This window comes from Protopterus annectens, chromosome 8.part0, assembly GCF_019279795.1.
Source record: "Protopterus annectens isolate FY-2018-M chromosome 8.part0, PAN1.0, whole genome shotgun sequence".
Lineage (NCBI taxonomy): Eukaryota > Metazoa > Chordata > Ceratodontiformes > Protopteridae > Protopterus > Protopterus annectens.
In genome coordinates, this window is record NC_056741.1 from 744,104,657 (window position 1) to 744,128,746 (window position 24,090).

The 24,090-nt window shown below is 40.7% G+C and overlaps 1 protein-coding gene across 2 annotated transcripts in view; it reads right to left on the reverse strand.

The window, feature by feature from the left end:
• THBS3 (thrombospondin 3) overlaps positions 1–24,090 on the reverse strand; it is a 948,644-nt gene that overhangs the window by 252,132 nt on the left and 672,422 nt on the right. For both annotated transcript variants that reach the window (XM_044080201.1, XM_044080202.1), the window contains exon 19: positions 11,423–11,471. In XM_044080201.1, the coding sequence (XP_043936136.1) occupies positions 11,423–11,471 (49 nt within the window). The remainder of the gene's footprint in view (positions 1–11,422; positions 11,472–24,090) is intronic.

Here is a 24,090-nt window from a genome sequence, read left to right on the forward strand (position 1 = left end):
AAATAAATATCTTACAGAGCAAAGGCAGAGTGCTGGTGAGTTGATGTGTTCATGTTCAGACAAAATCCAAAATGCCCTATCTTTCTCTCTGGGAAAGTCTTAAATTGATAACACAACTGGGTCATTTCACATTACATCATTTTTATCACTTCTTTAGTTCCCAGGCTAACAGAAACTCAGCATTTACATTTCTTAGTAAGGTGCACCTGGCCAGGAAGCCACAGCAGTAAAAGACATTATACATGTAAAACCTTAGTAATTACCTCTTAAATCAAGATAATAAAAATAATTTCCTGGCCCAGACATCCTGTCTCTGAACTTGAGATCAAACAGTCATACAATGCTTGACTTATCAGCTTTCTTCCAGAAGAATGCATGGTGGTTACATCTGTGAAGCTCAGTACACCATATAGTTTAATCATAACATATAGCTCTCTTTACATTTGTAAAACAAGCCTGTGGATTACATTAATATTTACAATGACATAGAATTATTTACAAAAGTCTATCTAGCTAGGCTGGCAGCCTTCACATATACATTAGAAAAAACAATTCTGAAGTTGCAGCTATATGGACTATGTTTGAAGATAACTGTTTTAAGTCATGGAAATAGTTTTCTGAAAGGAAAAGTATTGAAATAAAGAAGTTATGTACTTACCATAACATTCCATCTGAGTTGTTCATCTTGCCTTCATTCTTTACTGATGGGTTCGGAGCCGATCCCTTGGCTCCGAGTTGGCCAATTGCAAAGCTCTAAGTCTTCAAATAGCTTGAGGCCAAGTCCCTATCCCATGATGCACCTACTTATCTCAGATCTTGTTTGCTGCATATAATAATACCATATGTCATTCTTTCACTTCAATGAAAGGGTATAGAAAGATTGAGCAACCAGGATGGATCCAGCATCTCGGTCATCTAATAGCCGAGGATGGGGTAGGAGGGAGGGACGTAAGAATGAAGGCGAGATGAACAACTTACATGGAACATTATGGTAAGTACATAACTTCTTTATGTGAAGTTGTTCTATCTCACCATTCATTCTTTACTGATGAGTAGCGTCCCAAGCACCATCAATCTTGGGTGGATCACGGGAGTATATTTCTCTGGACCGTGGATCCAAAGGAGGCCCTGTCCCTGGAGGTCTTGTCAACTTTGTAATGAGTGATAAAGGTATGAGGTATTGACCAAGTGGCTGCTGCACAAATGTTATCAATAAGAAGTGTGGCAGAAAAGGCAGATGATGTAGAAACTGCTCTGGTTGAGTGAGCTTTAATTTTATGCTACAAAGACATATCGGCAGCTGAATAAGCAAAGGTGATACAATCACATAACCATTTAGACAGAGTTGTTTTAGCCACTGGTCTACCCTTCCTGGAGTCTGAAAATGAAACAAAAAGCTGGTCTGATTTTCTGAAGTCTTTTGTTCTATCCAAATAAAATCTGAGCTGTCTGTGAACATCAAGTTTGTGCAGCATGTACTCTAAATTGTTTGAATTGTTGGGGAAGAAAACTGGCAAATCAATAATTTGGTTTTGATTTATTTCAGTGCAAACTTTGGGCAAGAATGAGGGGTTTGTTCTAAGTGAGACTCTGACAGATTGGAATATCAAATAAGGAGGCTTGATGGATAAAGCCTGAAGCTCTGACACTCTGCGGGCAGAAGTAATAGCTACTAGAAAGATGGATTTCCAGGACAAAAATTTGAGGTCACAAGAGGAAGCTGGTTCAAATGGCGGAAGAATTATGTGGGAAAGCATAAAATTTAGATTCTTTGGCGAATAGGGAGATTTCACAAGTGGTCTAATATGAAAGGTCCCCTTGAGAAAGGCTTTGGATAACTTGTGAGACATAATACTCAATCCTTCAAATCCAAGATGAAATTTTTTTCCATTTGTTAAGATATAGCTTCCTAGTAGAAGATTTATGAGAGGATAAGAGGATATGTTTTGTCTCGGAGAGATTATGTAACCTGGCTATTATGGGAATTGGAGCAGCTGTCAGCTTCAGGGACTGCAGAGAGGGATGAAGTTCCCCCGACGAGTGCATCAAAAGGTCTGAACTGGGTCCAGAATCCAAGGGTCCTCCAGAAGATGAAGTCGAAGGAAGGGGAACCAAATCTGACGAGGCCAATGAGGGGCTATTGGAATGATGGTCCTTCCCAGGGTTTTTGCTTTCTGTAGAACCTTGGGTATCAACGGGATTGGTGGAAATGCATAGAGAAGACCCGGAGGCCAATCGTGTATGAGTGTGTCCCTTGGGGCTTCTCCTGGAGGGCGAATCAGGGCAAAGTAGCTTCTGCATTTCATGTTCATGTGACTGGCAAAAAGGCTGCCGCAAGGCTGGCCTCACCTGTGGAATATCCTGTCCGCTATTTCTCTCTTGAGGGACCACTCATGGGGCAACAAGATTGCCCTGCTCAGCTTGTTTGCTATCACGCTGGATTTCCCCGGGATGTGCATTGCCAGCAGAAAAGCACTGGGTGGAAACAGCCCACTGTCATACTCTGAGAACCTCGCGACAAAGGGGGTAAGACCTGGTTCCTCATTGTTTGTTCAAATACCAGACCACTGACATGTTGTCTGGCTGAATCGCAATTGTACCCAGTGGAAGAGAGTCCTGAAAGTATTGCAATGCCAAAAGTACTGCTCTCATCTCCAGGACGTTGATATGTAGATGTGTCTCTTGATCTGTCCATGTGCCTTGGGCTGTCTTTCCCTGAAAATGCCCCCCCCCACCCTATCAGGGAAGCGTCCATGGTCACTGTGGCCGCTGGAGGGGGTAGCACAAATGGGCGTCCTATCACGACATGAAGTGAGGTCAACCACCACTCAAGATCCTTTTTGCAGGAATTTGTGATCATTATCGTGTGAGACATGGGAAGCTCTTGTAAGACCATTGCGTGAACAACAGCTACTGGAGTATCCGCATGTGCATACGAGCTAGTGGTATGGCTAGAATTGCTGCTGCCATCATGTCTAATAATTTCAGAACTTCTGATGCTGGTGCTTTGACTTTGGATATCAAACCACTGACATGCTGAAGAAGAAGAAAGACTCTTTCTATTGGAAGCCTTAATGTGGTGGTGGTGGTATCCAGGTCTGCCCCGATAAAAACGATATGTTGCGAAGCCGACAAGGCAAATTTTTCTGAGTTGATTGTAATGCCCAGTTGATTGCAGAGTGACAGAGTGGACTCCCTAGCCTGAATGAGTTGGTACCTGATGGTGGCGGTAAGGAGCCAATTGTCTAGGTACGGAAACACCTGGAATCCTAGATGCCTCAGGTGAGCTGTGACCACTGCCATGCATTTGGTGAACACTCTGGGGGCTGTAGTGAGACCAAAGGGCAGGGCTCAAAACTGGTAATAATTGTCTCCCAGCCAGAAACACAGATGATCCCTGGATGGCCTGGCCATTTTTATGTGGTAGTACACATCCTTGAGATCTATCGAGCACATCCAATTGTCTTTCCCTAAGAAGGGAAGTATAGACTGAAGCGTGACCATTCGGAACTTCTCTTTCTTTACATATTTGTTCAGTCTGCTGAGGTCCAACATGGGTCTCCAGTCCCCCATCTTTTTTGGAACTAAAAAAGAATCTTGAGTAAGTTCCAGATCCTGTCTGGTCTGCTGGGACTGGTTGGATGACTCATTTTCTTAGCAATGTTTGGAACTCTATTGTTGCTTGCTCCCTGTAACTGGGTGGAATGTCTGGGATTTTTCTTATGGGTGGAAGAGGTCTGTCCTGCTCACACCTGGTTAAGGTTTCCTTCACTTTAGGCCCGAAAAGGGATCAAGCCATCAAAGGGAGTATTCACAAAGGATGACTTGAAGGGCTCCACAAAGGAACACAAGCGCATCTAGGAGTGTCTCCTAAGAGCAACTCCTGTACCCGCTGCCCTACTCGTTCCATCAGCTGTATATGAGATGAGGCGCATGGATGAGTTTATTATAGAATTGAGGGTAGCAAGCTGGACGGCAATGTTGTCGGTAGCTCTTGCATCTACTGAGCCCTGAAGAGTATCTCCTAGCTCTTTAAGGAGATCTCTTTGTAACCTGGCAAAATGTGTTAAATAGTTGAGCGAACAAAGAGCAAAAGTCACTGAACTAAACATGCGCTTCCCATATCTATCCCATATCTATCCATTATCCTGGAGTCTCTGTTAGGAGGATGGATAGAAGAAGAAGTTTCAGACATTTCCTTTTTGGTGGCTGCTGCCACCACCATGGCATCAACTGGAACACCTTTTGTTAAGAAAGATTTGTCAAGGGGGGCAGAAATTAACTTATTAGGCCTCCTAGGGACAGGCTCCATAGTATCCGGAGACTCCCACGCACTTCGTGAGACCAGCTGCATCAGCTCATCAAAGGGTGGAGACACTCAAGAGATGGAGGCTGAGACCCGAAAGCCTTCAGGAGAACGGACTCATCCTCAGTAGGGCTTTTGGACTGCCAGTCACCCCTTTGCCTAAGGATAGCAAGTATCTCAGCGAATGAGATATCTTCAGAGGGGGACCATGGGGACCCTTCTGACTCATCTAAGTTAGTATCAGATGTTAAGAGACTCCTGGGGTGGTGTCTAGATGTTTCCTCTTATACAATCTCTTCCTGGGAACCTCATCAGTGGGAGCTTCTGTTGAGGTCTAGGAAGAGCAAGGGCCACCCAATGGGGCTTCCTGAGGCTCTGGGGTCTCTACGCTTGGTCAGGATGTGTGAGGCAGAAGCAGACACAGGCGCTTTAGGGGAGGAGGAAGCCAGACCTAAGGTCGAGGATGTCTTAGGAGACATGACTCTCCTCGTGGCATGGAAAGCACCTCTGCTCCAATGTGAGGGAACCGACGGATCCGAGGAAGCAGTCGACACCCCCTGCACTGGGAGAGTGGGCTCCAAACCAGAAGTGGGAGCCGAGTTCATCTGAGCCGAAGCTCCAGAGGCAGAGTCAGAACCGACAAGTTGGTCCGACTATCCTCCCCAGACCCTACCAAAGAGTGTCGGCTCCTAGAGTCCTCGATCAGCACCGAGGATGTCAGACTGCATGGAGCCGAAGACACTGGAGCAGGTGTTGGCTCAGAGGATTCCAAGATCAACAGGTCCGACTCCTCCAACTCCGAAGGACCAGCATGGCTTGGAGGAGGAATAGTTTGAGCTGGTGCAAGTGTCTTTGGCTCCGAAGCCATTTGGGTCAAAGCCGATAAAATTTTTGCCAAGGCCGGTGCCGATAACAGCTTCTGCACCATACGATCCACTTCCAGATCAGAAAGGCTGATAGTGGACTGAAATGAGCGCACTGAAGGTGGTACCAACTGTAGTAACGGACTCTTAGGAGCTTCGGATACTGGTTCCAGACTGGGGACCAGCTCCGAAAAGAAAAGACTGTCGGTTCTGATGGCAGTGGAGCTAAAGTTAAAAATTTTTTGGATTTCTTAGAGTCTGAAGTCTTAGAAGAGGAGATGGAGCCTTGGGGTACCCCTGTGGAAGTTTTGAGGAAGGGAGAGTAAGATTGCTGCCATTTGGTAAATTGCTTCCTATTGGAGAGAGAGCTGTTGAACCATTGTAGGGTAGGTGGGGAAATGTGGGGGGTGGATAATTTGGAGAGGAGGATCATGCGGGAAATGGTATCAAAAGCTTTGGAGAAGTCTAGGAAAAGAGGAAGCGATTATTTTGTCAGAATCATGTGCCTGATTAACTGTATCTAGGAACGAGAGTAGGGCAGTAGTGGTGCTGTTTCCTGGTCTGAAACCATGCTGAGTGGGTGACTGATTTTCAAGCAGGTGGTTGAGGAGTTGGGCATGGATGCATTTTTCCAGTATTTTAGACAGGGGTGAGAGAATTGCTATGGGCTAAAAGTTTATGGTGTTTGTTTGGGTCCCGCCTTTGTGTAAGGGTTGAATGTATGCTTTTTTCCAGATATCTAGGACTTAGGGATTCTTTAATCGATCTGTTAATGAGTATGCTGATGGTATAATCTATAGAGTTTGCAGCTAGCTTCAGGAAGTGTGGGGTCGATTGTCAGGGGCCACAGTTCAGGGTTTTAGCTTTAGTTTTCCAATATCTTTTTGCTGCAGAATATTCTAAACAGCCATACCTTATCCTTTTTCAGTACTACATATATTGTGTAATCCTTTTTCTTTCTATGTATATGGTATTTGTTCAGAGGGTGGTCTAATGGTTAAGGTGTTTGCCTTACAAATACAAGGTGCAGGGTTTAAGTCTCACAAGGGATAATGGGTTAGGCTTAAAGTGGCTCGCAAGGGCAGCTAGCTTAGTACTAATCTATGAACTATGAACTATGAAGACTTTGAGGACTTCCTGGATCCATCTTGGCCGCTCAAAGCTTCTTGGAATGACGGTGTCAACAACCCTCTGTCAATCAGTTTTCTTTTCCTTTCCTGTAGGACCCTGGAGGAGAAGGAATTGCATATAGAACAGCTATCCTGTAAATGCAGGGCTCCTAAACAGTACACACAATTTACATGGCTGTCTGTTACAGACATCTTTTGGATATACTTTGAGCACTTTTTGAAGCCAGACTTAGGGTGCTTCTCTTGGTCAGCCATTGAAAACTCTGAGAGAAAAATTACTGTTACCACAAAAAATTCTAACAGTAATTATCCACAAAAAGCCTTAATAAAATCAGGCTACATCACACACACACACACACACACACACACACACACACACACACACACACACACACACAGAAATGCAAATGTAAATATTAAAGTGACAGGAAAAAGGTAAATTACTGTCACCACAAACTGTCTAACACACACAATATGAGCAGACTATGCAAGGAAAAAGGATAGCTGCTATAAGGTACAACACACTGTCTAAATATTCTAAGGAATATCTATGCCAAACCAAATTACTGTTAACTACAAAACTGCAACAGTAATTAATAAATTCAAGCCTTTCTAAAAAAATTCAAGGCTAAACATACCACACAGCAAATAATTATACACTAATTATTTAGCAAAAAATGTGACAAAGGTCACTGACTAAACACACTCTGTTAATTAGAAGAGTTTTTAAACTAGGCCTAAAACAAAAGGCCAACTAGGAACATTTTTAAATTACACTAAGGGAAGAGACTAAAATGTAGTAACACACACCAGAAAGCTGTAAGAGCTTATAAACTATTTAAACTATCTAAATATTTAAATATAAGTAAATAAGTAAGTAGAAAAACAGTAGAAGAACATCCGATCTATTGCAATGGCAAACTAGATCTGGGGTAACTCTAGGTGCATCATGGGATAGGGACTTGGCCTCGAGCTATTTGAAGACCTTGAGCTTTGCAATTGGCCAACTCAGAGCCTAGGGATTGGCTCCAAACCCATCAGTAAAGAATGAACAGCAAGATAGAACACCTTCACATATAATAACTTTAAATTCCCATCCCCAGCAAGAGAAACATACAAAGCTATTGAGTAATAAAAGAGTAAAGTATAGGATTTGGAAAAATATAAAACACCTCCACTGCCAGAAAGGCATTGTATCTTGTGAGTAAAAAAATAAAAAACGTTTTTGTATTTGGATAAGAAGAATTTGAAAGTAAGTTAGCCGAATCAGAGGACAGTAAGACATTTTTCTCATAAGTTAATATAAAAAAGGGAATATTTAAGAACATTGGGCCAGTAACTTGTGATGCTAAAATATTGCATATGGGCTTGGAATAAGCAAGGATATTCAACTTGTATTCTTCTAGTATTAGTATTAGTATACAAGTGGAATGTTACCCTGAGGTTCCCTTTGTTGAAGTTAATAAAGCTGCTTCCTGTCCAGTATTTACATCAGGTTTAGTATGTAAATCCACGGCTAAAATTAAGGATAATAGTTTAGGAGCAGACAATATTCTGGTTGCTTTTGGGCTACATTATCTAAAGCCATGTTTAGTAACCTTTTTATTTTGTTTAATCTGTTATTAACTTTGGGTATGGTTTCTATGAGAAAGAAACTAGCTAATGAGGTCTTAAACACTAGGGGTGGTACTTCAATAAGGTTAATAATTACAGACTTATTTGTTTCACCTTATTAGTTGGAAAATCCTTCAAAAGATGCCTTTCGGCTATTATTTTTGACAATAGTAAAGCTTAATCAGAGCTGGATTTTTCATCACAGATTCACAAAGAATAGGTTCAGTTTTACTAACTTAGTGGATTTCTATAATCCTCTCAGTAATGCAATGCATTCTGGTCTTGAGGCTGTGGTGGCCTATCAGGACTTATCAAAAAAAGCCTCTGATAGCATCCCACACTATATAATTCAAGCCATTACACATATTTCTGTTGATTGATATTAAAAGGTTACTATTAACAACTATTATTCAGATTGTGAACCAATTCAGGCAGGAGTTCCACACAGATCTGTACTGGGCCCACTTTTGTTTAAAACACTGTTCTTCAGGCTTTCCAATATCAGAGTCCTACTGCAGGCAAAATGTGCTGATGATATCAAAATTAAAGCCCTTGTGATGTGCCTTGATATAGATAAATGTAAAACTCACCTTGGAAAAGTTATTTGGTTAAAAGAATCAGGAATCAAGAATACAAGCCAACTGTGTCTTGCCACTATTTACGACTTGCCAATAATCACCCTTAGACTGTACCTCCTTTTTCAAGGAGGAACAGGCCAGTCAAGCCAGTGGTGAATTTGTGGATCCCATCCAGTAATCCAGTTTTGTCTGAAGGAAGAATGTGTATCACACTGCTTGATTCACCATGGAAGTTTTTTTCCAGAGGTGGGGAATGCAGCATATAAAGAACTTATTTCTCCACCATGTTTTATTTGCTGATGAAACTTTAGATACCTGGTTCTGATATCTGTGGGATGATTGCATTTGTGGAGATACAAGAGATCTGGGATACCTGGCTCCCTAATGGCACACAATGCAAGGCACAGATCACCCCTCAGAAGTCTGTAAGGTACTAAATAAAGAAATGGTGCTTCCAGTCTTTTCTAATAGTTTTCTTATGACAACAATCTGCTTAGTTAGGAACCTCTGAGATCTTTATAGTTGTTTGATATGTCTAGTAAGATACATTCCAAAGGGGACATTGTATTCAATAACTGACCTAATCAATGCTGAATATAAGGGGACAATGACCTCTTTACATCTGGATGATATTTCTTTGGCAATTAGCTGCACTAAGTAGAAGTGAATGCTGTCGTTATATGATTATCAAAGGAGATGGAATTATTAACCCAAAGTCCAAGGTTTTTAGCAACATTATCATTTTGGAGTGGGGTGATGCCCATGTTGTATTCTGAGGGAGGGGCTGTTTACTAAGTGTGACAATATTGCACTTTATAGCATTTAATTTGAGAACAGTTTTAAAATACTAGGTATTTACAAGTGTAAGTTCTTGCTGAAGGGCTTTGGCATCAGAGGGGTACTTGACTTGACAATGACTGCCACTTTACAGTTATCTGCAACCTTGGTTAGGCAGTGGTCTTGGTTCATGATCTGGAGATCAGAAAAGTAAATGCTAAACAAAAAAGGTCCCAGCGCTAATCCCTGATAGACACCATTGGTCACCTTTATACTCTTTAAGGCACCTACTACTCTCATTGTATTGTCTCTGTTATAATATGTTCCATAACTTTGAAAATAAGACTTGCCAGGTTGATAGGCACATAATTGCTGGGGTCAGTGGTACAGCCACTTTGGTGGAGTGACATCACTACTGCTATACACCAAACCTCAGAGAAAAAGGCAGTGGCTCAATTTAGATTAAATAGTTTAAAGAGTGGCATTGCCAGGGCTTGTTTAGTACTGTTTATTAAACCAAAAGATATATTGTCAGACCCCATGAATTACTTATCAAAAGGGATAAATATAGTATTTTGTTTTTTGGTAAACCATCTTTATCTTTATAATTATGGAAAATACAGTTATTAAGAAACTGGGCAACTATAAAGATTTAGGAACTGCAGTATGTAATAACATGAAATTTAAACATAAGGCATAGATAAAATCTAAAGCTATAAGGACTGTATGGATAATTAATAGAAACTTTAGGTAGAGACTCCTTTATTTTGGTAAAATTATTTGTGTCATGTGTACATCCACTGATTGCATATAATTCACATTTTTGTACTTTTGCTAAGTCTGATATGTTAACTCTGGAATGTATCCAATGAATGGTTACCAAGACAATTTTGAATGTCAGTCATTTTCCATATAATACAAAGTTAGGATAAAAAAGGTTAATAATAAATTAGGTACGACATGTAAGTGGTAAACTATGTTTGGCTTATATGGCTATGATGAAGAATTTGGCTTACTTATGGACGTCAAAAATGCTAGAGTTGAAATGTGCCTCATGGAGCAGAGATTATACTTTTAAGAGCATGTTTTTGGTTAATTGTTAGCCTTTACATATATGTAAAAGTGTGTATAACCAGTTTTTAAAAAAAAAATTGATAACTGGATGGGATATTTACTGTATTCAATTACTCTAGGGTTTGTGTTTTATTTGTCCTTTTTTGTCCTTTCAGGGTCTAGATTAGATCAGCGAACACTTAAAAAAGCGAACGCTGATTGATTGAACTTATGTAAGCGAAAGCTTACAATCTCGAACTGTCAGATCAGCGATTTTTTTTCCTAGGGAAAAAAATTGCTGATCCAAAACACATACACACAACACAAGCACACCAAACAAACAGCAATCCACACACATACACCTAAAATCTGACACCTAACCCTACACTAAACTATACACACACCACTAACTATCCACTTACCTTAACCCAAACCCTAACCTTAAGGTCTGTCACTATCTCACACTCACCTCACCTGCTCCCTAACCCTAACTCACCTAACCTGCCCTAACCCTCACGTCCACACAATCGTACACATACCTAACCCACCCCTAACCCTAACTCACCTAACCCACCCTAACACTCACATCCACACAATCGCACACTTACCTGAATCCAACCCGTAACTTTCCATCACAGCACTGAAAATACCGAAGCAACAGAAATGGACAACCAAATTCTTTCCCTAGGAAAAAATTTGGGTTCTGTTGCTTCGATATTTTAAACATTCGCTTAAATAAGTTCGATCAATCAGTGTTCGCTTTTTTAAGCGTTCGCTGATCTAATATAGACCCGTCCTTTCACAATAATCCTTAAGTATAAAGTATATTTGAGTTTCAGACTTCTTATTCTTCACAAAATGCATGTTAATGCAAAACCTGCTATTCTAGCAACATTTTAGGTTTATAAAAGCAATGTATAAAATCTGTCTCTGATCCATAATTCTTGTGCTGAGATGTTCAGAAGTATACTGATCAGTGATGAAAAACACACATTAAAAGTTTGAATACACAAACAAAAACCTGAATTATTATTCAAGTGTGCATTTAGACTATTAGGATATGTTAACATCTCACTTACACAGAATAGCTTCCAGTCTTACCTATAGCCAGTCCTGGATCACTGTTCATGGTCTGCACAATCTCCATTCCCTGCAGAGAAAACAAAATCCATGTGACATTAAGTTACTAAAACATGCAGTTCTGTGCCTTTTGCAAGAGGTACAAAATATTTATGCAGATCACTAGGCAAACTGACGGGTGATTAGTAGCACAGACCCTAATATTGTGTTTAATACTTAGAAAAGCAGTGCAGCTTAGAAAGAGGGGTATGTGACTGTTCTCCATCATTCTATATAGGTACACATGGACATCTTGTCCTTTGTACAGATACATGCAACAGTCTGCTGTCCTGAAACCATGAAGAACAGATACAGCTGCATAGCTTTGTAGATCAGAGTCATTACAGACACATAGGGTAACTGTCATGTTACAACACTGCTCATTGTTCTACACTGCTCATGGTTGCAGCACTGCTTATGGTTGCAGCACTGCTGATTGTTCTGCACTGCTCATGGTTGCAGCACTGCTCATGGTTACAGCACTGCTAATGGTTGCAGCACTGCTCTTGGTTACAGCACTACTCAGAACACTGCTATTGGTTGCAGCACTGCTCATACCACTGCTCTTGGTTGCAACACTGCTCATGGGTACAGCACTGCATTTTGTTACAACACTGCTCATGGTTACAGCACTGCTCTTGGTTACAACATTGCTCTTGGTTACAGCACTGCTCTTGGTTGCAGCACTGCTCTTGGTTACAGAACTGCTCATGGTTACAGCACTGCTCTTGGTTGCAGCACTGCTCATGGTTGCAGCACTGTTCTTGATTACAGCACTGCTCTTGGTTGCATCCCTGCTCATAGCACTGCTCTTGGTTGCAACACTGCTCATGGTTACAGCACTGCTCTTGGTTACAGCACTGCTCATAGCACTGCTCTTGGTTGCAGCACTGCTCATAGCACTGCTCTTGGTTGCAGCACTGCTCTTGGTTACAGCATTGCTCATGGTTACAGCACTGCTCATGGTTACAGCACTGCTCATTGCTAGTCTGGTAAGTTTTACCTGCCATCTGGGGTGTTCCATATGAAGTGATAAGTAATGAACTGGATAAGAATATCATGCAGTAGTAACCAAAGTCAGTGGATACTTACCATTTACCAGCACGCAAATGAGAAAAGGAAGATAAGCCTGAAGTGTTGCATTGTATGCATCTTTACTGTGCAGTTAAAAATGATCCTGTAGGGTATGCAGAGTGCACATATAATTATCACATATTACATTATGATAAGTCAAAGCAGTTTATAGGTGTATACTCGGTTAACAACCACAGGGGCCTTTTTAACCCTAGCCATGCATCTGAAATGTTTCTGATAACTTTTAGGAACCTTAAGATTATTCTAAGGAATATATGCAGTCTCTGGCTTGGGTGGTCAAGCATTTACAGGATCCCTCTGTCTATTAGAGACATAAGTGCCAGACCAGGGGTGAATTTCCAATTCCCATTGACTGGTCCAAGTTACACTTGAACTGGGTTATGGAAGAAGTCTGCTTCGCATGGATGGAAAGCCTATTCCAGAGAAGGTGTAGTTTCTGAGACACATATCTGTTCTTCCAACATTTTTGATTTATGTCACAAGCAAGGTTTTAGTCCCTTGATTGGGTAATTTTTTTTTTTTGTGGATGTGCAGGTCCATCAGAGCAGAATCCAAGGATGCCTTGTCTGCCAGGCATAGATCATCTCACAACAGTCTGTAGGAGACTGAGTACAGGGATAGTGCTTTGAAGTGATCTGAATAGAACATGTTGTTAAGCCTTGTATCCTTTGTAGGAGGAACCTCTGTGGACATTCCAGCTGTTGCATGTGCCTGGTCAGGTACATACAGAAGGGACATTGTACTCAATGACTGGTCTGATGAGGGCTGAATACAGTGGAATGATGGCTTCCTTGGACGTAGGTGCCATACACTTAGAATGATTTCCTTATTACAGTTGAGATATGATGGTTGAAGCCCAGCTGCCTATGTACATTCAGAAACAAGCTGTTACAATCTGTGGAGCTTACAGTGTTCAACATTTTTGTAGCATTTCTTCCTAAATCTATTCCATCCCATGTATACATCGTTTGTTTGCATCTCAGTTTTGTGTTATTTTTTAATAAGGCTTTCTCCTAACCAGTAAGGTTTGGATAGTAAACTGAAAGTCAAGTAATAGTATAACAAACTCTTTCAGCTGCACTGATTGATCCTTCATTAAGTAAAGCAAATGGTGAAAATGGAGCTAAGTACCAGCGGGTGGCCTACAGCTAATGCTCAGAGATGTTCTCTCCAGGTCTCAAAATGTCATACATACATGGATGCACCAAACTATTCATTACACATGGAGAATCTTCTAATCGGGACTTCATGTTCACATCTGGCAAATGCAAAGTCTCAAGAAATGCTCTTAAAATAAAGACATAGTGAGTACAGTGCAAGGCTGTGTACTAACTATCAGCCCATCTGATGCCCATAAATCTGAACTTCTAGTCACTGGGCATCTGGCTTGCATGGCTATTTACTTCTGCCATGTTGAAATTGTTACCCAGCATGCAGCTGCTTGAGAGTTGATCAGAGACTATAAATACATACCTAGCCTGGCATACCCAACTTAATCCCCGCACTTAGGCCTCTGCTTTTTGTAAAGCAGGAAGACGCTGACAATGTAGATAACATCATAACTGAGTTTCTTGCAAGTGCTTTGATTCTTTCTCCCAGTTATTTTTTAAATGACTGCAGACAGTGTGTGTGTGTGTGTGTGTGTGTGTGTGTGTGTGTGTGTGTGTGTGTGTGTGTGTGTGTGTGTGCGTTTGCATGCACGTGCATCCATATGTCTGCATTTACAGTTTTGAGTATGCACATACATTTTTGTTCCTACTTATATCTGTATAGTTAGCGGATTTGTGTGTGTGCATATATACATGACTGAGTACCATACAGATATTTACAATACAAGATCAAATGTGTATGAAATTCCGTGACGCATCAGTGGCCATCTTCAAACCTTTTCTTAACCTACATGGCTGTTATTCAGGGACATATTTCTTCAGTGAGTAAACAGCCTGCCATAATGTGTTGTAAGAATTGTTGCATTCCTCCCTAAGCACAGTGACAAAAAATAACAGCAAAGGCATTGTCCCTCAAATGGAACTGCTAACTTGGGAAAAGACGAGAAAGAGAACTTTACCTATTCCTCAACATTGTTTCAGTCTCTTTTTATTATGTGAATAGACGTTTCAGTCTGGGGACGAATGCAGATGATTGGGTAAGGCCTGAAAGAAACATCCCAACCATAACTCTTCATCAGGGACTTGGGTGTCATCTGTCAGTGCATAGCACTTGAAGAGTCTTGGTGATGGTATATCAGTAGACCAAGGAAGCTGTTGGATGTGAAGTATAATCTTTCCCTTTATAAATGTATGCATGCAGTTGGTGCAGAAGATTAAGGCACTGAGCTGTTAACAAGCAGCTTCAAGTATCCAAGTGGATTGGGTGTAATTTTTTCACCTGTATTTGTCTGCTCTATGACTCTAAGCAATTTGCTTTACCAGTCACTGCTCCTGAGTCGGTCCTGAAAAGGGACACTGTCCAGTGGAATTGCCCAGATAATAATCAGATAATGTAAAAAATGCTCTAGCTTACAGACAGATACTTTTGTGAGAAAACTATTTGTTAAGAGAAAATTACCCTGTCTTCAGGTATACCTGTGAAATTTTCACAGTCACCGCAGTGAAGCATGACCAATAATATGAAAGTAGAATTCACTTTACCTCACCTAACCAATGAATTTGCTAAAAAAAAAAATCACAAAAAAAAACATTTTCAAACACTTTCCAACAAAATGTGTAAATTTATATCACCACAAACTCGATGGAAACTCAGGTTAGTGGTGATATAGATGATACAGATGTTATGGCCAGTGAATTCTTCAAGTCTCTGCCGAAAATTTTTAGAGAAACTTCTGAAGCATCTCAAAAGACCCTTGATGAGTTTTTAGTTACCACTATGGAGGAAACATCTATGAGTCAAAGACAAATTCAAGGGACTAATGTTACTCCTGCACTAGGACAGAATGAAGTACTGTTGCCACCTCTTAGTGTTTGGGGTGAGAAGAGGAATAAACGTATTAATAATCCTTTCGCCGCTGTGGGGAAAAGTAGAGAAGTAACAGCTTAACGGAATTATTGCTGCTTTTCGACCAGATAGAAAGAACAGTTGTGTACACTTACCATAAATGTAGATGTTAGAGTGTATTCACTGCTGCAGTCATTACATTTGGGTAATCTGCTGGCAGGTTGCCCTCAGTCGGCCTGAATTCCAAAGTCTTGGGTCCTGTGTCAGTTGCTGTCTCCTCTTCCATGACGTCAGGTCGTCAGGGGTATAAAACAAGCAGCCGATGCCATTTTCTTTAGTTTTTCTTGCCCCAGATGTCAGGTGCCCCCAAAAAGGTAAAAAAAAAAAAAAAAAATATATATATATATATATATATATATATATATATATATATATATATATATACACACACACACACACACACACACACACACACACACACACACACTATATATACACTATATATACATGCATCAATATAAACTTTATCTTCGTCTACAAGCAAATACACCACATAGGTTGTAAAAGATAGAGAAGGAAAGATAACTCCAGAATGAAAGGGGGATGGCGGGCGGTTAACCTGGACTGCAACAGTGAATACACTCGAACATCTACATTTATGGTAAGTGTACACAACTGTACTATGTTCTTCATGTTTCACTGTTGCAGTCATTACATTTGGGTAGAATCCCAAAGCTATGGAATGGGAGGCTGGAGCTAAACAGCATTAGGTGCAGCTATAAGGCCCTGCAGAACTGCAGTGGCAAAGCCTGCCCTGGACTTAGAGTAGAGAGGCAAATGATAACGCTTTGTAAAGGTGTGAACAGAACTCCAAGTAGCAGCCTCTAGAATGTCTTTGGTTGGTACACCTCTGAGAAAAGCTGCTAATGTAGCTGCAGCTCTGGTAGAATGAGACCTAATGCCCTTGGGCACAGGTTTGCCATGGTGTAAGTAGCAGAAACGAATGCAGTGGCTTATCCACTTTGAAATAGTCTGCTTTGAAATAGCCTTTCCTTCTGATCCTGCAGCATATGTCACTAGTAATTGCTCAGTTTTTCTTAGAGCTTTAGTCCTGCTCAAGTAGAATCTTAGCTGTCTGTGTACATCCAAGGAATGCAGAATTCTTTCCCCCTTGTTCTGCGGATTTGGATAAAAGGTTGGCAGATGAATAATTTGGTTAAGAGCCACACTGGAAACCACCTTAGCATAAATGAAGGATTGGTCCTCAGAGACACCCTGTCTGGGTAAAATATGATAAAAGGTTCCACAGCCATGAGGGCCTGTAGCTCTGAGACTCTTTTTGCTGAAGTAATTGCTAGGAGCAGAGCTGTTTTCCATGATAAGAACTTCATATCCGCAGTAGCAGCTAGTTCAAATGGAGGCAGGGTGAGCTTTTCCAACACATAATTGAGGTCCCATGCAGGTATTGGTGATCTTCTGGGGGGCCTTACATTTTTGGCTCCTCTAAAATACTGCTTTAGTAAAGGATGAGAAAAGATTGGTGGCTCTGTATTGCAATGAGCTGAAATGGCAGAAGCATAGATTTTAATTGATGAGAAAGATAGGCCTTTGTCAAGCATCTCAGTCAAGTATTGTAATATCTGAGGAATATATTTGGCTCTGCTGTATCAGTTCCTTGTGCTTGATTCCAAGCACAGAATCTCTTCCATTTAACAGCATAAGATTTTCTAGTACTAGGCCTTCTGGCTTCCAAAGTGACATCCATCACAGCTTTACTGAGAGGTGTTGTTTGCATAATTACATGATCAGCCATGCTGCCAGGTTCAGTGTTTGGAGTTGATTGTGCAGGATCTGATTGTTTTGCTGAGAAAGTAGTTGAGGTCTTTGAGATAAGGTCCAAGCTGGTTATTGAGATAAGTTCCTTAGGATTGGGTACCAGTATTTGTGGGGCCAGTCCGGGGCAATTAGTATCATCTTTGGTTTTTCTTGTCTGACTTTTAGTAGGACCCTGGGAAGAAGAGGCAGAGGAGAAAAGGCATAAACTGATGGTTTTTCCAACAGAAGGATGGGGCGTCCAATTTCCATGCTTGTCTGTGATAAGTCCTTGTGCAGAATCTTTTCAATTGATAATTTTGAGGAGAGGCAAATAGATCTATGTCCGGGCTCCCCCATTTCTTTGTTATGCTGAAGACTTGTGGATCTAGTTTCCACTCGTGAGGGTCCATAAGATTTCTGCTTAAATCGTCTGCCAGAGTATTTTGTTTTCCTGGCAGGAATTGAGCTTGAAGATGTATTTGGTAAGTCAAAGCTGTGTCCCACAGTGCTATGGCTAATCTGCAAAGGGGGTATGAGTGCGTGCCCCCCTGCTTGTTTATATACCACATAACCATGGTGTTGTCCATCTTTATCAGTAGTTGTCCTGGATGAAGTAAGTCTTTGAAGGCTGTCAGGGCATTTTGAACAGCTAGCATCTCTTTTTGGTTAATATGCAGATGCATTTGTTTTGGGGTCCATATGCCCTGAATGCATCTTCCTGCCAGGTGGGCATAATCTGATGCATCTGTTGTTAAGGTTTGGCTGGCAGGGGGTAGAGTGAAGGGCCGTCCCATGTTTTGATGACATGCCTTTGCCCACCATAGAAACTCCTGTTGTAGGCAGGGAATGAGAGGAATCATTGTTTCCAGACTGTGACAATGTTGACTCCATAAACTTTTTAGGTACCACTGAAGTTTCCTCATATGCAGTCTTGCATATGGAATCAGTAGGATGCACATGCCATGAAGCCCAAAGCCTGTAGAGATTGTCTTGCAGATAACTGGGTTTTTGTTGCCATCAGTTTGAAGTAAGTAGTAAGTTGCCTTTGTTTGTCTGGCGTGAGGTAAACCATCTGGGCAGTTGTATTCAAGCTTGCACCCAGGAATGTTATCTTTTTAGAGGGTACCAGTTGTGATTTCTTTTCATTTATTGTGTACCCTAGGCATATTAGAAGCCTTTTCACAAACGCCAGGTGTTGAAGAATAATGTCCTTGTTGTCTGCTTGAATGAGACAGTCTTCCAAGTAAGGATATATTTGTATACCTCTTTGTCCGCAAAAGGCAATTACTGGTGCTAGGCACTTTGTAAAGACCCTGGGCTCAATAGATAAGCCAAAGGGCAGTGTAGATAATTGGTGATGCATTAAACCAGCCTTGAAATGGAGGTATCTTCTGCATGATTCCCTTATTGGGACATGCAGGTATGCCTCTTTTAGGTCTAATGTCACCAGCCAAGCATTCTTGCCCAGCATGGGCAGAAGCTGCTGCAAAGTCAGGATTTTGAATTTTGGAATGTCCAGGTATGTGTTCAAAATTAATAAATCCAGTATTGGCCACCAGGCCTTGTCCTTTCTGGGTACCAAGAACAGTCTTGAGTAAAAGCCTTGTCCTTTTTCCTGTTCTGGTACTGGCTGAATGGCCCCCATGTCCATGAGGGATGTAACCTGTTTCTATGCCTCTGCCCATTGATTTTTTGACAGATCCGGCCAACCGTTTGCCATTGGCAGAGTGTGGAAATGGAATCTGTATCCCTGTGATACTATGTTTAGCACCCACTTGTCCTGGGTTATTAACTGCCAATTTTGAGCAAAAAGTGCTAATTTTCCACCTAAGTGTGCTGCCAAAAGGTAAGTGCTTGGTGAAGGCAGAGGGAAATCATTGGGACTGTTTTCTGTAGGGTTGCGCTTTATCTCCTCCAGATTTGGAGGTAGAAGCACCCCATTGCTTTGACCTGTAAGAATCTTGTGCCTGGTATCTGGAACCTTTAGGGCATCTGGATTTGCCCCTTTGAGCTCTGTTGGACACAGGAAAGGACCAATTTTTTGTAGGCCAGTGTCTGCTGAATCTTGGTGGCTGCACTTGTAAGAAGTCTTTTACAATTTGCATAGACTTAGCTTTGTCTTCCATTTTTTTTAAAACCTCTTCTGCCTTAATACCAAACAGAGTATCATGCTGTAAAGGTGCATCCAGTAATTTAGCTTTAACATGATCAGGCAAATTTTGCTCTTTTAGCCAGGCATGCCTCCTAATCACAGATCCAGTAACTGTGGCCCTGCAGGAGGCCTCTAAGGAATCAAAACTACATTGCAAAGTATGCTTTCCAACTTGTTCAGCTGCATGCAATAATTCCTGCAATTCTTTATTTTCTGCACATTCAGAAATCAACATCATTTCCTGTTTCAGCAATCCCATAACATGTTGTTGATACTTGAGCATGTGAAACTGGCAGTTTAAGGCTCTAATTACCAAGGTTGCGGATGTATAAACCTTCTTTCCCCATCTATCCAGTGCCCTTGAATCTCTGTCAGAGGGTGTAGGATTTTTTGCTGTTGAGGCCTTAACTCCCTTTGGACCTTGTGAAATAGTTTCAGTATCAGCAGCAAGGTTTCTAAATAAAATTTGCGTGAATCAGGGACCCTGTAATATCTGTCAGAGCCGAAGGTAAGGAGTCAGGGGTCAAGCTTGACTCTGAAAACACATCATCCACAATGTTTAAAACAAGGGGTATGGCTAAAGGTCTGTGCTGAGGGAGAAGAAGGAAATCCCTGAGCCTCTTTTCTGATTCTGATAAATCTTGACTCTCCCAGTGAAAATGCTCCCTCAAAGTATGCAAGGTTTCTCCAAATGAATAATCCTCAGGAGGTGATGCAGATGGGATAGACTCCTCTGCATCAAAATCCTCATAGGGAAGTACAGATAATTCCTGATCAGAAGAAATAGAAACCTGATCTGAAGATTCATAATCATTGTCTTGCCTAGGCCTCTTATCAGGAGGGGGTTGGGAACCCCTGATCAAGGTAATAAGGTCTTCAGCCATTTTGATCATCTGTTTTTTTAGGCATAGCAGCCTGTGCACGTGGCTCATGCATCGTTTTTTTTTTAGCTTTAGAAGTTGCTTTTGTCTTTGGTTTTGCAGCTGTTGTTGGTTTGATATAAAAATGTTGAGGTCTGAATACATCCTCAGAAGCCGGTGCCTGCTCAGTGGCTCTGGACCCATCCGAGGGAGATACATCTGTGGGCCCAATACTTTAAGTATTTTGTGGTGTGCCGGACTCCACCTGGGTCTCAGTAGGGGCCTGCGACTCGAAAGTAGTGGGTATCAGGGGCTGCAAAAGCTCCTCACTGAGTACCGGCGAACCGGCGACTGGCTTAGGAGAAGCTTTGTCATCGGTTTTGGACCTCAACTGTCTATCTCTGTCCTTTTCTTTGCATTTTTTGTGTACTCCGGTAGTCGGATTGCCATCCGACGACATTTCTGGGTAGTTAAATCTGTTTCCAAAATATTTTGAGGCAAAAATATACCAATGCTTAATAGTGCGTTGGTTAAATCTAGCACAAAACCGACAGCCAGGCACGTTGTGATCAGAGCCTAGGCAAGGAATACAGTATAAATGGGAATCCTTATGAGGTATTTGCTTCCAACAAGTAATACAATTATTAACTTTTTCTGACATTGGTATGGAGCAAGAAAAAAGTTTCCCCAACAGGGTACTTAACTTTAGTGAAGACTTCGGTTCTGAAACTCGAACTTGAATATTTCAGGAGTCGGCCGACCGGCACTTGCGAAATGCTTCTGCTTCGGGCACCACGCGACAAGAAAGACTAAAGAAAATGGCATTGGCTGCTGGTTTTATATCCCTGATGACCTGACGTCATGGAAGAGGAAACAGCAACCGACGCAGGACTCAAGACTTTGGAATTTAGGCCGACTGAGGGCAACCTGCCAGCAGATTACCCAAATGTAATGACTGCAACAGTGAAACACAAAGAACATAAGCTGTTATATAAGGAGCATCGGTCTTCTTTAATTCCTTGAGTATACAATGCTACATTGAACTACAGATCCCTCCCAGAGGTCTCCGTGCTACTAAGAGTCCATCTTCCCTTTTTGATTTGGAAGATGCGGAGGATAGACTTTCATGCTCGCTGGGTAGTGGCTGCTCAGAAGTACAGCATGGAATGGGTTAATATCTTAAAGGAGAAGGATGACATGAAGAGGTAAAGGCTGATCATGGAAACCAAGGAGGTGTGCCAGAAAATAGCAGCCCAGTCGAGCAATGCGCCATTTACTAACTTTTTAACTTCAGTCAATGACAAACTAACTGATTACGAGAAACAGCTTATTGAAAGAAAGAAAAATAAATTATTTAGAGATATTAGAGATTATGAACGTAATCAGGCATTCATGATCTCAACCAATCAGCAGAGACCACATAGGCGTGTAAGATTCCAGCAAGAAGAAGGAAGGAGAAATATTAACGGCCATGTTTCTACGGCAAGCAGTGATTCCTCATTTGTTACAGGAGACAGTGAGGAGGAGAATCATTATCCTGTGATGCCAGAAGCCAGGAATCCACAATATTTAAGAGAGACATTTCGTGAGACAGGAAGGAATAATGGTAGAAAGAGGTCGAGAAACAACTATGGACATGTTTATTATGGGGAATCCCAGTATAACTCTTGGACAGTCAAGACAGCCAAGTGGCATTAATGTAAATGTTGACTATCAACGGGATTATGTAGTAAATTTGTCCAAATGTATTCTGACTACTACAGACATAACTGTGTTAAATAAGATTTGAAGTATATACCTACGTTTTTTCCTACAGCATATGATTTGAAATGTTATATATTTAAATTTGTTAGAAAATTTAATTTAAAAGTGTTTTTTGCTCAGAATGACAGTTTCAAAAATGACATTAATGCTGAAAGTGATTCTTTAACTAGTGAGGAAAGTTTTTACTCATGTGCCTCAGATCTTGAAACGGATGCTTATTGTAAACTGTACACAGAGAATGTAATATATAAAAGTGATTTTATGCCTGTCTGTAAAGGCGAATGTATTCAGCAGTTTTCACATGCATTACAATTTGTAACAGAAAAAGAATGTGAAAAAAATCAATAAGTTGAAGGGGGATTGTAAATATAATTTAACTAAAGTGGAATGGTCCAGCTTCCAAAAATTAACTAAAGTGGAATGGTCCAGCCTCCAAAAATTAACTAAAGTGGAATGGTCCAGCCTCCAAAAATTAAGTCAGGATAGAAAGCTTGTTTTCAAACCATCTGATAAGGGGGGTAAATTAGTGGTATTAAATTATGTACAGTATTTGAAGATGTGCTAGAAACATTTAGATGATAGGGAAGTGTATACATCAGTGGGACTGGATATTTTTTTAGAAGCAATAGTAATGTACAAAGAACTGCTAATGAAAGGGTTAAGGTTGAAATATTTCTCCCATGAAGATGTGCATAAAAGGTTTGTAGTAATAGAAAATTCAATGGCTTATTTTTTCTGTGTCCCCAAAATCCATAAAAATATGGTGGATCCACCTATAGTTTCAGCCTGTGGATACTTCATGCATAATTTGGCTTTATTTTTGCACACCTACCTTAGGACTGAGGTAGAGAAATTTCCTTCTTACATAAAAGACTCGTTTGACTTTTTGGAAAGAATCAAAGGGATTGAGTGGAAGGAGAACATGTTCTTCCTTGTTATGAATGTAGTTAGCCTATAAACAAATGCAGAACATAAACATGGCCTAGAGGCCTTGTTTTACTTTAAGGATACCCCTAGGACAAATTTTGAGTCAGAATTGGTGAAGTTTTGTTTAACCCATAATATTTTTTAATTTAATGGAGGTTTATATAGACAACTTAAGTTTTGCCCCTATGTATGCTAACCTCTTTATGGGTATGTTTGAAAATACATGCATATATAACAAGACTTTCTATAATAGACGTGTTTGGCAATATTATAGATTTATTGACGATTTGATTTTTATTTGTGAAGGAGGGTGGAACGAAGTAGAATTTTTTTCTGCAGGAAATACAAAATAATTGTTACAATATTAGGTTTGATGGAATACAGAAAGGAACAAAAGTGCATTTTTTGGATATAGAGTTAAAAGGATGTAATAACAAAATTCAAACTGGAATACATCGAAAATTTAAAGAAAATAACTATATGTTATATGGAGATAGTTGTCACCCACCTCACACAATTAAATCCATCCCCTATGGGGATTTTTTGAGAATAAAGAGGTTATGTAGTGATAAGCATGAAAGTGTTAGGGAAATAAATAAAGCAGCTAAAATGTTTGTAGAAAGGGGATATGATGTGAAGTTAGTAGAACAAAGCAGAGAGAAAGAAATGAAGGGTAAAAAGGTGTGTGGGAATATAGGCTCAAATAATAAGGAACATGACAGGAATCATTTAGTTTTTGTCACTAAATACACGGTGTTTTCAGAACAATTTAGGCAATTAATGAAGTATCACTGGAATATTTAAGAAAAAAGTAGATATCTTAACATAAAAGAAAGTGGATTTCCCATGTTTTCTTACACTAGAGGAAGACGTTTAAAAGATTTTATAGTCCATGGGAGATTTCAGTGCCCTGCTGTGGATGCAACTTTGGGGATTTCCACACAGGGCACCTTCCCATGTGAAAGGTGCTGCTGTTGCAAGTATATTGTAAAAAAATTGATAAACTTAATGGGAAGAAATTTACCACCAAGGGTATATACTCTTATGACAGTAAGGAATAGTCTATGAATTAAGGTGTCCCT